Source organism: Giraffa tippelskirchi, chromosome 13 (assembly GCF_054371585.1).
Source record: "Giraffa tippelskirchi isolate mGirTip1 chromosome 13, T2T-mGirTip1v1.2.pri, whole genome shotgun sequence".
NCBI classification, from domain to species: domain Eukaryota; kingdom Metazoa; phylum Chordata; class Mammalia; order Artiodactyla; family Giraffidae; genus Giraffa; species Giraffa tippelskirchi.
In genome coordinates this window covers 7,876,317-7,888,819 of record NC_137287.1, presented here as the reverse complement: position 1 = coordinate 7,888,819, position 12,503 = coordinate 7,876,317, and the positions used below count along the sequence as shown (strand labels likewise).

The 12,503-nt window shown below is 58.4% G+C and overlaps 1 protein-coding gene across 1 annotated transcript in view; it reads left to right on the top strand.

Moving 5' to 3' along the window:
• SRRM3 (serine/arginine repetitive matrix 3) overlaps window positions 1-12,503 on the top strand; it is a 54,049-nt gene that overhangs the window by 33,558 nt on the left and 7,988 nt on the right. The window contains exons 4-11 of the mRNA XM_081557791.1: window positions 708-836; window positions 935-1,015; window positions 1,441-1,470; window positions 1,935-1,997; window positions 2,099-2,134; window positions 4,146-4,196; window positions 4,770-4,874; window positions 5,428-5,605. Of these exons, the coding sequence (XP_081413917.1) occupies window positions 708-836; window positions 935-1,015; window positions 1,441-1,470; window positions 1,935-1,997; window positions 2,099-2,134; window positions 4,146-4,196; window positions 4,770-4,874; window positions 5,428-5,605 (673 nt within the window). The remainder of the gene's footprint in view (window positions 1-707; window positions 837-934; window positions 1,016-1,440; window positions 1,471-1,934; window positions 1,998-2,098; window positions 2,135-4,145; window positions 4,197-4,769; window positions 4,875-5,427; window positions 5,606-12,503) is intronic.

Genomic DNA, 12,503 nt, shown 5'->3' with positions numbered 1-12,503 from the left:
AGCCCCGGAGGTGGGCTGGGTGCTGAGGCCGGAGCCCGCTGCCACTGGGCAGTGATTGATGGCAGACCGGCAGTGGGAGAAGAGCCGCCAGGCCTCCGGAGGCTGCCGAGAGGAGGAGAGGCTATGAATATTTCAGCGAGGCAGCGGGGCTGGAGGGAGGACCGGGCGGGGGGCGGGGAGGGGGCGAGGGGACCGTGGGATTAAGGACGGACAGATATCAGAGAGGGGGGAGCTCAGAGAGGGGGAAGGGTCTCAGTGAGAGAGCGGGGCTCGGCGACGGAAAAGGGGGGCTGCGGAGGGGAAAGGGGCTTGGGGTTAACGGTGCAGGGGGGCTCAGTGAGCGGGTCCTGAGGCACAATGAAGGGGACGGAGGGGCAAAGAATCCGTGTCGGGAGGGGCCTCAGCGAGGGGAGGGGCCTCACTGAGGAGGAGGGGGCGCCCAGAGGGTGAGAACCTAGAAGGGGGCGGCTAAGTGAGGGGGAGGGCTCCGTGCTCTTCTCTCTTGCAAAATAGGGCACGGTTGGCTGGTTGGGGATGGGGACAAAATACAGCATCGCCGAGGCTGGCGCCCTGTGAGGGAGGCTCCCGGTGTGGTTCCCCACATCCCGCCACCCCATCCCACGATGACCTTCGAGAGGTCGGGGCCAGCCCCACCTCGCCGCGCAGCCGCCGCGGGGGCAGGTGCTGAGCGTCCCTGTCGCTGGCAGCTTGGCGGAGACCCCGCGGCTGATCGAGGGCGCCGAGCTGGGCCTGGAGTACGCGCCCTTCGACGAGGACGACGGCCCGGTGGACTGCGACTGCCCCGCCTCCTGCTACCGCGGGCACCGGGGGGACAGGTCAGCGCCCGCCGCGGCGGGGGATGGGGGGGTGGGGGGAAGCCGCCCCTCCCCCCCTCACCTCTGCCCTCCCCCCACCCCACCCCCTTCTCACCCAGGACTGAGCACTGGTCCAGCAGCTCTGCGTCGCCCCCTCCCAAGAAGAAGAAGAAAAAGAAAGGCGGCCACCGGAGAAGCCGGTGAGAGCCGCCACCCGGGCTGGAGGGGGCGGGAGGGGCGCGGTGGGGCCCCCAGCTGCCCATCCCTGGGCGGGCAGGGCTCTGACACCCCGCACTGTGGGCCCCCCTCACTGAGCCCCTCCCCTTTGTCAGGCCCTTTTCCCCACCCCACCCCAACCTCCAGCCACCCCCGAATTGCACACACCCACGACCCAGCCTCTCACCTCCAACCACCTGCTCTTGGTCCCCAGCACCCTCGCCCAGGGGCCCTGCACCCCCCACAAGTGCCAGAGGCCGGGGAAGAGGGGCTTGGCCGGTGTCACCTATGGCTCCCCATCTCTACACACGCCTTCTCCCCTGTCCTAAGTGAGGCCCCCACAAATGTCTTGGGCCCCCACTAATCATGTCCAATTGTCTGTCTCCCCTTCTTTCTGCCCCGCCCGCAGCAAAAAGAGGAGACTAGACTCTGAGTGCAGGTCAGTGATGAGGGTGGGGCAGGGAGGGACAGCCTGGGCGGGGAGAGGGTGTCTGTGGGTGGGAGAGGGTCCAAGGCCATTCCCCAGAGGCTGGAGGCCTGCACCTCAGGGCCTGGGCACCAGCCAACATGCCAGCGCTTCCCCGCGGAGGCCAGAAATCCCATCACTGGAGCTTCTAACCTTTGGGTTTGAAACAGTCCTGGCTCACAGTGCCCAGGGGGCTGGAAAGGTGACCAGGGGACAACACAGACAGCTCCATCAACTTCTCTCAGGGACCTAATGGCCCCTCAGGGCCTTGATTCGCTGTACATGGCAATTGGCCTGAAGCCCTGGAATCCCCTTTCCAACGTCAAGGCCCCAGGTGCCCGGGCTTCCCCAGCCATCCCCACCACCATGCCACCCCCACCCATCCCGGGGCCCCAGCTCACTAGACCTCCCCCCTACCCCCGTCACTATGTCCGCAGCTGTGGGAGCTCCTCACCCCTTCGCAAGAAGAAGAAGAGTGTGAAGAAACACCGCCGAGACAGGTACCCTCTGTCCCCGGGGGCCTCCGCTCACTTCTGTGGGACCCCCCCACCATGACCAAGGCTGTGCGTGGGCTCAAGAGAACCCTTCTGTGGCCCTACAGGTCTGAATCTGGGTCCCGGAGGAAGAGGCGGCACAGGTGAGTGGCGCCCCATGGAGGCGGGACAGGAGGACGTGGACAGAGGCCAGTGGCCCCCCTGCAGGGCCCGAGGAAGCCACGATGGGAGGAGGGTTGCCAGGGTTGTCCAGCTCCATCTTCCCATACCAGGGACTCCTCCTGAGAGCCAGACAGAGGGCTGGAGGGTGGGGGAGGAGGAGGAAGGCCATTTGCAACCCTTGTTTGCCCCATGAGTCAGCCTTGCCTTGGGAGCCCCAAGAATGTCCAGACAACACAGTATACCGGTCCAGTGTCCAAGGGATATATATGTGGAGGTGCCAGTCGGAAAGGCAGAAACATCAGGACCCCAAATTTGCAGAGAAAGGGCCTGCAGGCCGAAGGACCTCCCTGAAGTAGAAAGGCTCAGTGAGTAGGAGACAGGGCGAGCGGGCTGTGCCTACATGTGAAGTTTCTGGGGGGGCCGGTGCCAGCCCCCAACAGGCCTGACTGCCAGACTATGAAACCTCCACTCCGCTCCTGCCGGGAGCCAGCAACCGGCTCTGAGTAGGACAGCAGGACAGTGAATTTTTCAGGATGGATTGCAGCGAAGGAGGTGTAAGGCCAGAACCCAGGTAGAGGCAGGCGTGTGGAAAGTGGAAGAAAACTCAGCATGGAGGACAGGAAGTTGTGGGGCAGTCACATCCCCACTGTTGGCACTGGAGCCCCCCCCCAGCACCCCTTAGGAGGAGCAGAGTTCTCAGTTCCATTTCTGGCAGTGAGCATTTGCCCACTGCCACACCTTAATTCCAGAGCTTCCCTGATGGCTCAGCGGTAAAGGAATCTGCCTGCATTGCAGGAGATGCCGAGATGTGGGTTTGATCCCAGGGTTTAGAAGATCCCCTGGAGAAGGAAATGGCAACCCATTCCAGTCTTCTTGCCCAGAACATCCCATGGACAGAGGAGCTGATGGGCTACAGTCCGTGGGGTCACAAAATAGTGGGACATGACTGAGCGACTAAACACCACCACCTAATCCTGGCCCTCCCAATCCCCTAGTTTCCCATCTCCCCCCTCCCCTGCCACGCCCTCCAGTCGTTCTGGGCCAGTGGGGGCCCCTCCTGCCCTTCAGTGGTCAGCATCACCTGTCCTCTGTCCCATTCCCATCAGTCCCAGGGAGGACCTAGAGGTGAGCGGGGACCAGACCCACTCCCCATGGGGAGCCTGAGGCCCAAAGCAGGCAGCACGGGTTCTAGAACCCAAACCCCTGGACTCCTGGGCCCACCCCTGACCCACTCTGCTCTCAGATGAAACACATTCTGGCATTTCTTAGCGTCACCTTGTTTCTGGTCGGAAGGAGGCATCTGTTCAGAGCTAGAGGGATTGAGCAGGAGTCTGATGGCATCAGGGAGGGTGTGGCTGAGAGACCCACAGGGGTGAGATCTTAGACGCCTGACTGGAAGCTTCTCAGTCCATCTCGGTCAAAGGCAGAAGGAGCTGGGCTGTGGGGCTCGCCCCAGAGAGCAGGATGAGATGGGAGGGGATCCAGAAGAGTAACCCCAAAGCAGGAAGATCATCAAGCCCAGGGGAACGCATTTCTTTCTCAAACACCAGGCCTGGACCACATAAGACAGAGGGGCAGGAGGCCTGACTCTGCCCTAGAGAGCCCTGTCCAAGGGAACCTGGGGCCCAGGGGACACAGATGAGGTGTGGAGGGGCCACCCCCACTGTGGCAACTCATTGGAGGGGCCTCTCCCCAGACTAGTGCCGGAGGAAAGGGCAGGTCACCCCTCCTTCTGGGACCATGGTCACATCTCCTATGGCACTCCCAGGGGAAGAGAAGTGGGGCCCAGATGCAAGGTGATCCAGGCCAGGACTTACAGGAGAAGGAGGGAATAAGGCCTGGCAGAGTAACAGGGACCAAAGCAGCGGGGTGGGGTGGGTGGGTCCACACCAGCCCAAGAGAGGGGCACACCTCAGGACCACACCTGGACCCAGCCCAGCTGCAGGCTCCCAGCTCAGGCTGTGCTGTCACAGCAGTCTCTGCTTTCTGTAGATCTCGAAGCCCCAAGAGCAAAAGAAAAGAAAAGAACAAAGAGAGGAAAAGGTGAGTACCCTCCTCCAGTCTCCAGACCCTCAGCCGCCCCCCACCCCCATCCCTCTCAAAAAAAAACCCTGGCCTTCTGGAATCACAGAATCAGGCCCTTGAAGATAGCTCATTTTTGTCCCTGCTGCCCAGATGGAAAAATTCAGACCCAGAGAGGAGGCCAAGAGTGCCCCCCTCACCACCACCACCCCCCATCGCAGTCACAAGAACACCAGCTGAGGGCTGAGTGAGATCCTGGGAGGCTGGGATTGCCTAGAGAGAAGGATGCCTTTTTCCTAATACTGACAAATGACCCACATGGACTAGCTCTGTAGCCAGGAAGGGCACGGCTTGTGTTATTTTTGTAGGAGACTATGTGGGGGGAGGCATGGGGGCCACGGGAGGAGAGGGAGATTTGGGGGGTGGGGGTTATGGGAGGGAAGAGTATGAGGCCCCCCCCCCATGTGCTATGGGGACAGAGGGGAAACTACATGGAGGTGGGGGCAGGGATGGAAGTGGAGGCTTCCATCAGGCCTTCAAGGGGTCCCCTGGGGAGATGCGGCAGAACGTGAGGGCAGCCGATTTCTCTCCCAGGCCGCACGCAGAGTCTCCAGGCCGCAGGTCCCATCGTCACAGCAGCGGCAGCTCCCACAGCCCCTCCTTGTCCTCCCATTACAGTAATTCCAGGTCACCCAGCAGGTAGGTGCCAGGCTACTGGGGGGCTCTCAGGGGTGGCTGACCTCCCTTTCTGCTGGAGGGAGGGCACCTGCAGTCCCCAAGTCTGGGTAGCGGCGCTGGTGGACGTCAGTGGGTAGAAATTTACTAGGATGGCTGTGCTGGGCGCCTGCTAGGTCGCTTCGGTCCTGCCCGGCCCTTTGTGACCCCATGGACTATAGCCCTGCCAGGCTGGCTTCTCTGTCCATGGGATTCTCCAGGCAAGGAGACTGGAGTGGGTTGCCATGGCCTTCTCCAGGGGATCTTCCCCACCCAGGGATCGAACCCGCACCTTTTACATCTCAGGCATGGCAAGCGGGTTCTTCAATCCCAGCGCCACCTGGGACCATGGTACTGCCTTTGCCCAAAGGCGCCCCCAACTGTGATTGGGGACCGAGGCAATGTGAGGGCTGGGAACTTGCTCTCTTCCAGGAAGCATTTCCTGGCGAAGGGAGGGAGCAGGGGAGGGGGTAGGGGAGGAAGGGGGAGGGGCGGGAGCTTGCAGACGGGGCGTCCCACTCCAGCTCCCCTCCTGCAGGCTAAGCCCCAAGCACCGAGACGACGGGCGGAAGACGGGTAGCCAGCGGTCCAGCGGGAGCCGGTCGCCGTCCCCATCCGGCGGCAGCGGATGGGGGTCGCCCCAGCAGAACGGCGGCAGCAGGCAGCGGAGCGGAGCGCACGGGGGCCGCCCCGGCTCGGCGCATAGCCCGCTCGATGTACGTACGCTTGGCTTTGCGGAGGGTTCCCGCGCCGCGCGGGCTGCGCCGAGCGGGTCGGGGCGGAGCGGGGTCGCGCCGGGTCGCCGCGGGGCAGGGGCCAGTGAGTGAGAGGGTGCAGGCCGCTCCCCGCTCCCCGGGGCCCTGCCCGCACCGGAGCAGCCAGGAAGGCCGGGTGGTTTCGCCCAGCTGGCCTTAGTGTCAGGGTGAGGGGGGTCTGCACCCTTGACCTTGGCGCACTGAAGGCCAGAGCAGGTTGACCACTGGGGCATCAGCCAGTGGGGTAAAGAGCTGAAAAGGAACCCAGGCCTTCGGCCCCGCTTCCCCCAGGCGTATGCGGGTGGGAGGAGGCGTGGACCGTGGTAGGGGTCGCAGTTGGGATACTAAGTTCAAGAGTCAGTACCGCCCGAGCCCGGGCGTCACTGGCGCCCCAGCCTCCCTCTCCCCACCGAGTCCTTTCCCCCTCTGGAGACTCCTTCCTTCCTCAGCCCCCTCACAGCCCCTCTCCCTCTCTCAGATCCCTCCCCCATCTGTCCCCTTGCATTTCTGCAGTCCCTGCTCCAGGGAAAACCTGCCCACGCTTAGACAGGGGTCTCAAACCTGCGGCTTCACTTCCCTCGGCCCATCCTTCCTAAGGCACCTCCCCGCTCACGGCTCCCTCAGAGGTGCTGTCCCCACCCAACTTCTAGGAGGCGCACAGACTCAGGGAGACCCGTGGGGCCGTGTGGTGGCTGATGAGGGAGCCTTTCCTGGGTGGATGGGCTGGTCCAGGGTGGGAGGTTCTCCCAGGTCACATCCCCTTTTGTCTGTCTATCTCAGAGTCCAGGGTAGAGCCCCCCCACAGGGAGAGGGGGACTGCAGTGCTGGCAGGGGCACTGGATGGGCACAGGGAACTTGGGGTGGGTAGGCCAGCAGGTTCCCCCCCAGACCTGCAGGCTACCCCTAGGAGCCTCAGTGGGGGGGGGGGGGGGCTGTCCCTCCCCAGACCTCAGGTCTCAGCAGCAAACATGTACGTGTCGGTCAGTTTCATTTTGATTTTTGGCTGTCTCCTTTCACTCCTTTTCTTTTCTCAAACACCCTTACTCCTATGGCCTCAGCGAGGAAAGCCAAGGGCAGCTGACAAAAGGCTCTGAGTCTCAAGATCATTTTTATTTAAGGACATCACCTGTCTTGAAACCGCCCCCCCCCCACAGGGTGCCAGGCTCCTGAGCTCCGAGGGGCCTCGTTGGGCTACATGAGGATCACCCTCATGTCCCTGGGTCTATCTGGGGGGTGGGAGAGGGCTCACAGAGGTAGCTGAGGGCAGCCAGGACAGGGACTGGCGCCGTAGGCCACAGAGGAGACGTCCAACTTGGGCAAACCCCATAGAGTGTCCCCATCCCCAACCCCATGGGCACAGAGCTGGAATAGCTCAGCGCCCCAGACACCTTCTCCTGGAAACTTCATATCTTCTGACAGGCACAGAAATGCAGGTTCTCTCCATCAGGGCCTTCCGCCTCCCCCACCCCCCTACCCCCAGCCCTGGAGGCCCGAACAACACCCCGCAAGGGCCCAGGGCTGGCGGAGAGGGCAACCAGGGAAAGCTGCCTAGCTTCCGGCCGCAGGGAGGAAGCCTCTGCAGCACCCCAGTCCTGTCTCCCTACCACTGCCCTGGGAGTTTTCTAGAAGACAGCACTTTGTTACTCTTCCTGCCAAGCATGGCCCCCAGATCCTCTCTACCCCTTGCGCCCTAGGAGGTCTGGGACTTCGGAACATCCCAGGCCTCTCACCCGAACCTCATCCCCTCTTGCGTCCTTTCGGAGGAGTGAAATGACATGAGTTCTCATTCCAGGGAGGTGAGGTGGGCTCTGGGGTCACAGACTTTGGCCAGTAACCAAAAATGTCTTTGGGAAAAATTACCAGAGGGTGGGGTAGTATTCTTGGATGCTACGTTTAAAAAAAAAAAAAGAGAGAGAGAAACAAATGGGAAAAGAAAAAGCTCACCGTCTATGTTTTTGTTTGTTTTTTTTTAGCCTCCCATTTGAAACGTGGTAATACTGTGATTCCATTTCTTGTTTAGCCGGCAAGGGAAGAGTGTGGGGAAGTTTATGTAATTTTTCCTGTTATTTTGCTTTTCTTTGTATTTCCTTTCTTTTTTTCGTTTTGTAACGTACAGAAATGCAAAGCATCTCTTGTTTTTTTTTTTTTTTCCTCTATCTTCTATGTTGTTCTAGAACTTTGCTTTTGTGTGTGTTACTGTGGGGATTGCTCCTTCTAATGCAGAGATGGTTTTTAAATCTCAAGTGAACATTAGTCATATACATATCTATATTTTTTTCCTTTGTAATCAGGATTTAAAAGGGAAGATAACTCTTAAAAAAAAAAAAAAAGACTCCTGTACCAACAGCTCCTGCCAAATCTTGGGCACCAGCCAGCCCTCCCCTCCACCTCAGGGCATAAGTTGGGACTGCTTCAGCTTTTAAATTAACAAAAGATGGTGCGTCCATGTCTCAGTCTATAAGGAACCTTGGAGAGAAGCTGAGAGACGCAGGGAAGGCAAGAGACTTGTCCCAGGTCATCCATTGTTTCCCAGAGCCTTGAACGCTCTCCTCCGTTCCATCTTGAATAAGATGACTGCTCAGCCCCTTCCTTCCAGGTCTCAGATCCTTAGGAGGCCCTGGAGCAGGGAGCTGAAGACACACAATAGAGTTTAATTCAGGTGAGGGTTGCAAAGCCAGATACTCTCAGCAAAAGAAAAAGTCCATCCTGGGCTAGACTGAGTGCTAGCTCCCGACGCATCTCTTAGTTGTCCCATTCCAGGGCAGAGCTGAGCCCCAAAGGGATTTCTGGGTTTTGCTGTTTATTGTTCTCTGCAACTCAGAGAGGTCAAGTGACCAGCTTAAGGTCACACCGCTTTTTAGAGGTTGATCCAAAAAGAGACCGCAGCCTTCTAAGACTTCTAAGCCTTCAAGACTCCCAGGCACAGCCAAGATGGTTGGAGGGTTGTCAATAGAAAACCCACTCCAGGAGCCCTGAGCAAGGGGACAAAGATGTGGGATGTGGCTGCTGGGTGTCTTCAGCTCCTACTTCCCTCCCTGGGGACCGCACCAGGTGTTAAGGCCGGCTCACGGGAGCCTGCCTGCACCAAGACCAGGCTATGGGTGGGCCCAACATTACACAGCCCAGTTCTACATGATGCTGCCTCAGAGACCCACAGAGCCCCATGCCCCCACAGTTCCCATACATGTGGGGAAGTAAACAGTGAGGCACAGAAAGGGAAGGGAGTGACTCAAAGCATGATACATGGGACAGACGAGTAAGATGACCTCATGGGACAAGTCCTTCCATCCCATCTCACCTGCCTCCTCCACCCCCAAGAACATACCTGCTAGCTCTGCCCTCCCTAACACATAGGCTGCAGGCTTTGCAGCCTTAGGCAGTAGGGCCATCTGCCTTGGCTGCACCTGCCCCTAGCATCCGAAGTGTTGAAGCAAGCCTCGCTGTTTGGTGAGGATGGCAGAGGACATCGGGGGCAAGGCCCTCAGGCTCTCTCTGGCCTCTGCCTCAGGCTCAAGTCTCATCATCTAATGGGTGGCCTAGAGTGACCCCAAGAAAAGGTGCCAGTGGATCTCCCCAACCTGCCGTATCTCAGCCTCCCCCTCCCATCCCCCACCCCCCAGGAAAGAGCAGTGACTGCAGCTGGAGAGGGGCAGTAAGGATAGGAAGGGACATCTTGGCATTTCTTCCAGGATGAAGCCAGAAGAGAGGAGGGATGAATTTTGCTAAAATGATACTGAAGCCAGGGGTAAAGGGGAGTTGAGGCTGAGCCAGTCCTCCAAATTGAGCCCGTGGTTGCCTTCCCTTTTAAATGCATGATCCTTTTCACCCCATCGGTCCACTTTGATTGGCCTTGTTTAAACAGCTTTTCTCTTCTGTCTGGGTCCACTTTCCCCTCTGTCTTCCCCCCTCTGTCTGTGTTTCCTTCTGCCTCTGTTTCTCTGTGTCTCTTGGTCTGTCTGTCTCTATGTGTGTGTCTCTCTGTCTCTTCCTCACCACCTCTCTCCCCTGCCTTGGGCCTCTCTCCCCATACGCTGCCAGCCCCTCCTTCACCCACATTGTGCTTCTGTTCCCATCAGCTGCTTCCTGCATGCCCTCTGGAGGTTTTTTGTTGTTTAAAGAGTTAAGGAAAGGTTGACTCTTGGAGCGTGTGGGTTAAAAAAAAAAAAAAAAAGCAAACAGAAATGGCTGGGCAGGATCTCACTCCCATCCCTGGGACTAGACTGAAAGCCCGCAAGGCTGCCCCGAGCCGATTCAGAGCGGGAGCACAGCTTAGCGTCACTGTCTTCCCCTGATTCTGCATTCCCAATGCGGAGACCTTCTTTTCTCTTTTATTATTGCATTCCCGTCCCTGACCACTGAGAAGGTAGGTATTCCGGCTCCGCTGTGCGCGGCTCCCATCTCCAGATAAGCCCCGCCACTCTGCTTGGTTTGAATGTGGTTTTCTTAATCTCTCAATCTCGCTCTGGTTGGTTTTTCTCCCCCTCCCATTTTCTTTCTTTCTTTTAGTGACTACTCATTTGTAACTTGCATTTTCTCCAAACGAGCTGCAAAGCTGTGTTTACTGGTTTGTCGTTTAGTTTTCTTGACTTTCCACCCCCCACCCCCTGACAGCTTTTCTGGTTCATTCTACCCTCTTTTCCCACCTTCCCCTTCTTCTTTCTCTCCATCCCGCCCCCAGCCCCTCCCTCATGGCCCTTTCTCTTTCTCATTTTTGTTGTCTGAATGCATTTCTGTGTGGTTTAGCATTCTGAGTTTGTGTTCCCTTCCTGAACTGTATGCTGCGGTCGAGCCAATCTGATTTCTGTTGTCTGGAGTAGCTGTTAAGCCCCTGACCCTTCACCCCTGCCCATCCCCGGAGCCACCCTGGGCAGTAAGCAATGTTGGAGGGGGTCTATGCTGGGCTTGTTGGCCTCCAGATCCTGGACGTTCTGGCTGAGGTCAGGTCTAAGGAAACAGCTCTGTCCCACCCTCCAGGGCCTGCTGGACTCCTTCGGTCCTGCCCTGGTGGCAGGTGGAGCTTTAGCAGGGAGCTACAGACTCTGGGGTGGCAGCTGGCATCAGGGCTGAACTGCCTCGCTGCTGTATCTTTCGGGTGTTAAATGGGAGCTGAACTGCAGGGGCAACGCAAGCTGGCCAGGAACAGGAACTGGAAGTACTCAGTAGGATGGCCTGCTTAGCCAAGTCTCTGTGGGGCAATCTGAGAGATGGAGCGGACGACGCTCAGCTTACCTGCCTGCTGCCTGGACCGTAACCCAACCAGACCGGGGCTCCCTCAACCCCCCAGCACCCTTCCGTTCTTCCAAATTTGAGCTAAATGTGGTGCCCCAGTGCAGATGATCCAGAAGGGACAGTCAGCAGGGGCCAGGGTCCCCCCAAGATGCTGAGGCAGAACTAGGCCTCGATCCTGGGACCTGGGACTCCCAGCTCAGTGCTCATCCAGGCACACAGAGAATATACATCAGGAGTTGGTCCTCAGGGACCTCACCTCCCCATACCTGCCCTTTACACTGTTTCCTGTCCCAGCTGGGAGCCACTGCAGAAGTTTGATATCACAACCCTTGGGAGGCCTCAGCAGGGCTCCATCCTGAGCTTTTGACAAGAGAAAGGCTGCCTATTCATCCTCTCCTTCCCGCCCCTACGTTGGCCCCTGGAGATAGGTCCTGGGGAGGTCACCCGCCAGAGCATCCCTCATTCCTGGGTGGTGCTGGAGGGCAGAGAAGGAAACTGTTCAGGGAGGGATAAAGCACTGTTGATCTGCTGGAGGAGACTCTGCCCCAGCTTCATGGAAGAGTGGAGGCCTCACCTTCAAGGAGTATCCGATGTGACCAGGGCTCCTGAAATGGGATTTTCAGATGCTGAGTTATAGGGGGTAATGGTTCCTGATGCTCACTTGTTCTTGTCCTAAAGGATACCAGGATCGGGTGAGCGCCCTCTCCCTTACTATTCTTGTCTTTCCCCCAAAAGATGTCTTACATAATAAGCAAAGAACGTCAAGTAGCAAGTGGTACCAAGGAGCAGAAAGGCTCCTGAGAGCCAGGCTCAGAGGCAGATGAGGCCCTTCATTCACTCACGCATTCATGCATGCACACACTAGGCCAGCCAGCACCTGCTGACCCGCCTCCATGCCGGGGCCCATCTGGGTGTCTGTGCCAGGGAGAGGCAGGCAGACCTGGGTTCATGGCCCCCACCTGCCAGGCCGGAGGACTGACAAAGATCACTCAGAACGATGTGAAGGAAGAGATGAACCATGGATGAGGAGCTAGTTCCTGCTGGTCATGGTACCCCCATGGCACAACCTGGCTCAGTCCACACTGAGGGAAGGAACAAGGATCTGTGGGATCATAGAGGAGAGCACCCAACTCAGGATGAGGCTCAAGAGAGGCTTCCTGGAGGTGGCAGCCTTAAGCTAGGGTAGAAGACTGATAGGAATTAGCCAGGCTGTGGGAAAGAAGGTGAAGGGGAAAGAGGCAGGAAGGGATAAGAGTCCCTAAGAGCAGGCTTCTGGAGATGTTTGGAGGTCCTTGACCACCAGTCCTGCCCAGCTATGAAGTTCCATGGTATCTGGACTTGGATGCCCCTAGGTTCCTGGGAAGAATGAGAGCCTAGCTGGACATGAGGCTCACCCTCTGGCAGGATCAGGGTGACTGTTTCTCCTGGGCTTCTGGAGGCATGGGTGGATCAGGGTGAGATGGGCTCTAGAAGTCTCCCCAGGGAGGTGCTATCTACCCTGTCCAGCACAACTTTCCTCCCACCCTCCTCCATCTGGGCACTTGAGTGATACCTCATGGGGCCCCAGGCCTTCCTACCCTGCTCTGACCCTATTCATCTGTAAAGGGACGATGAGTCAGTTGACCTCTGA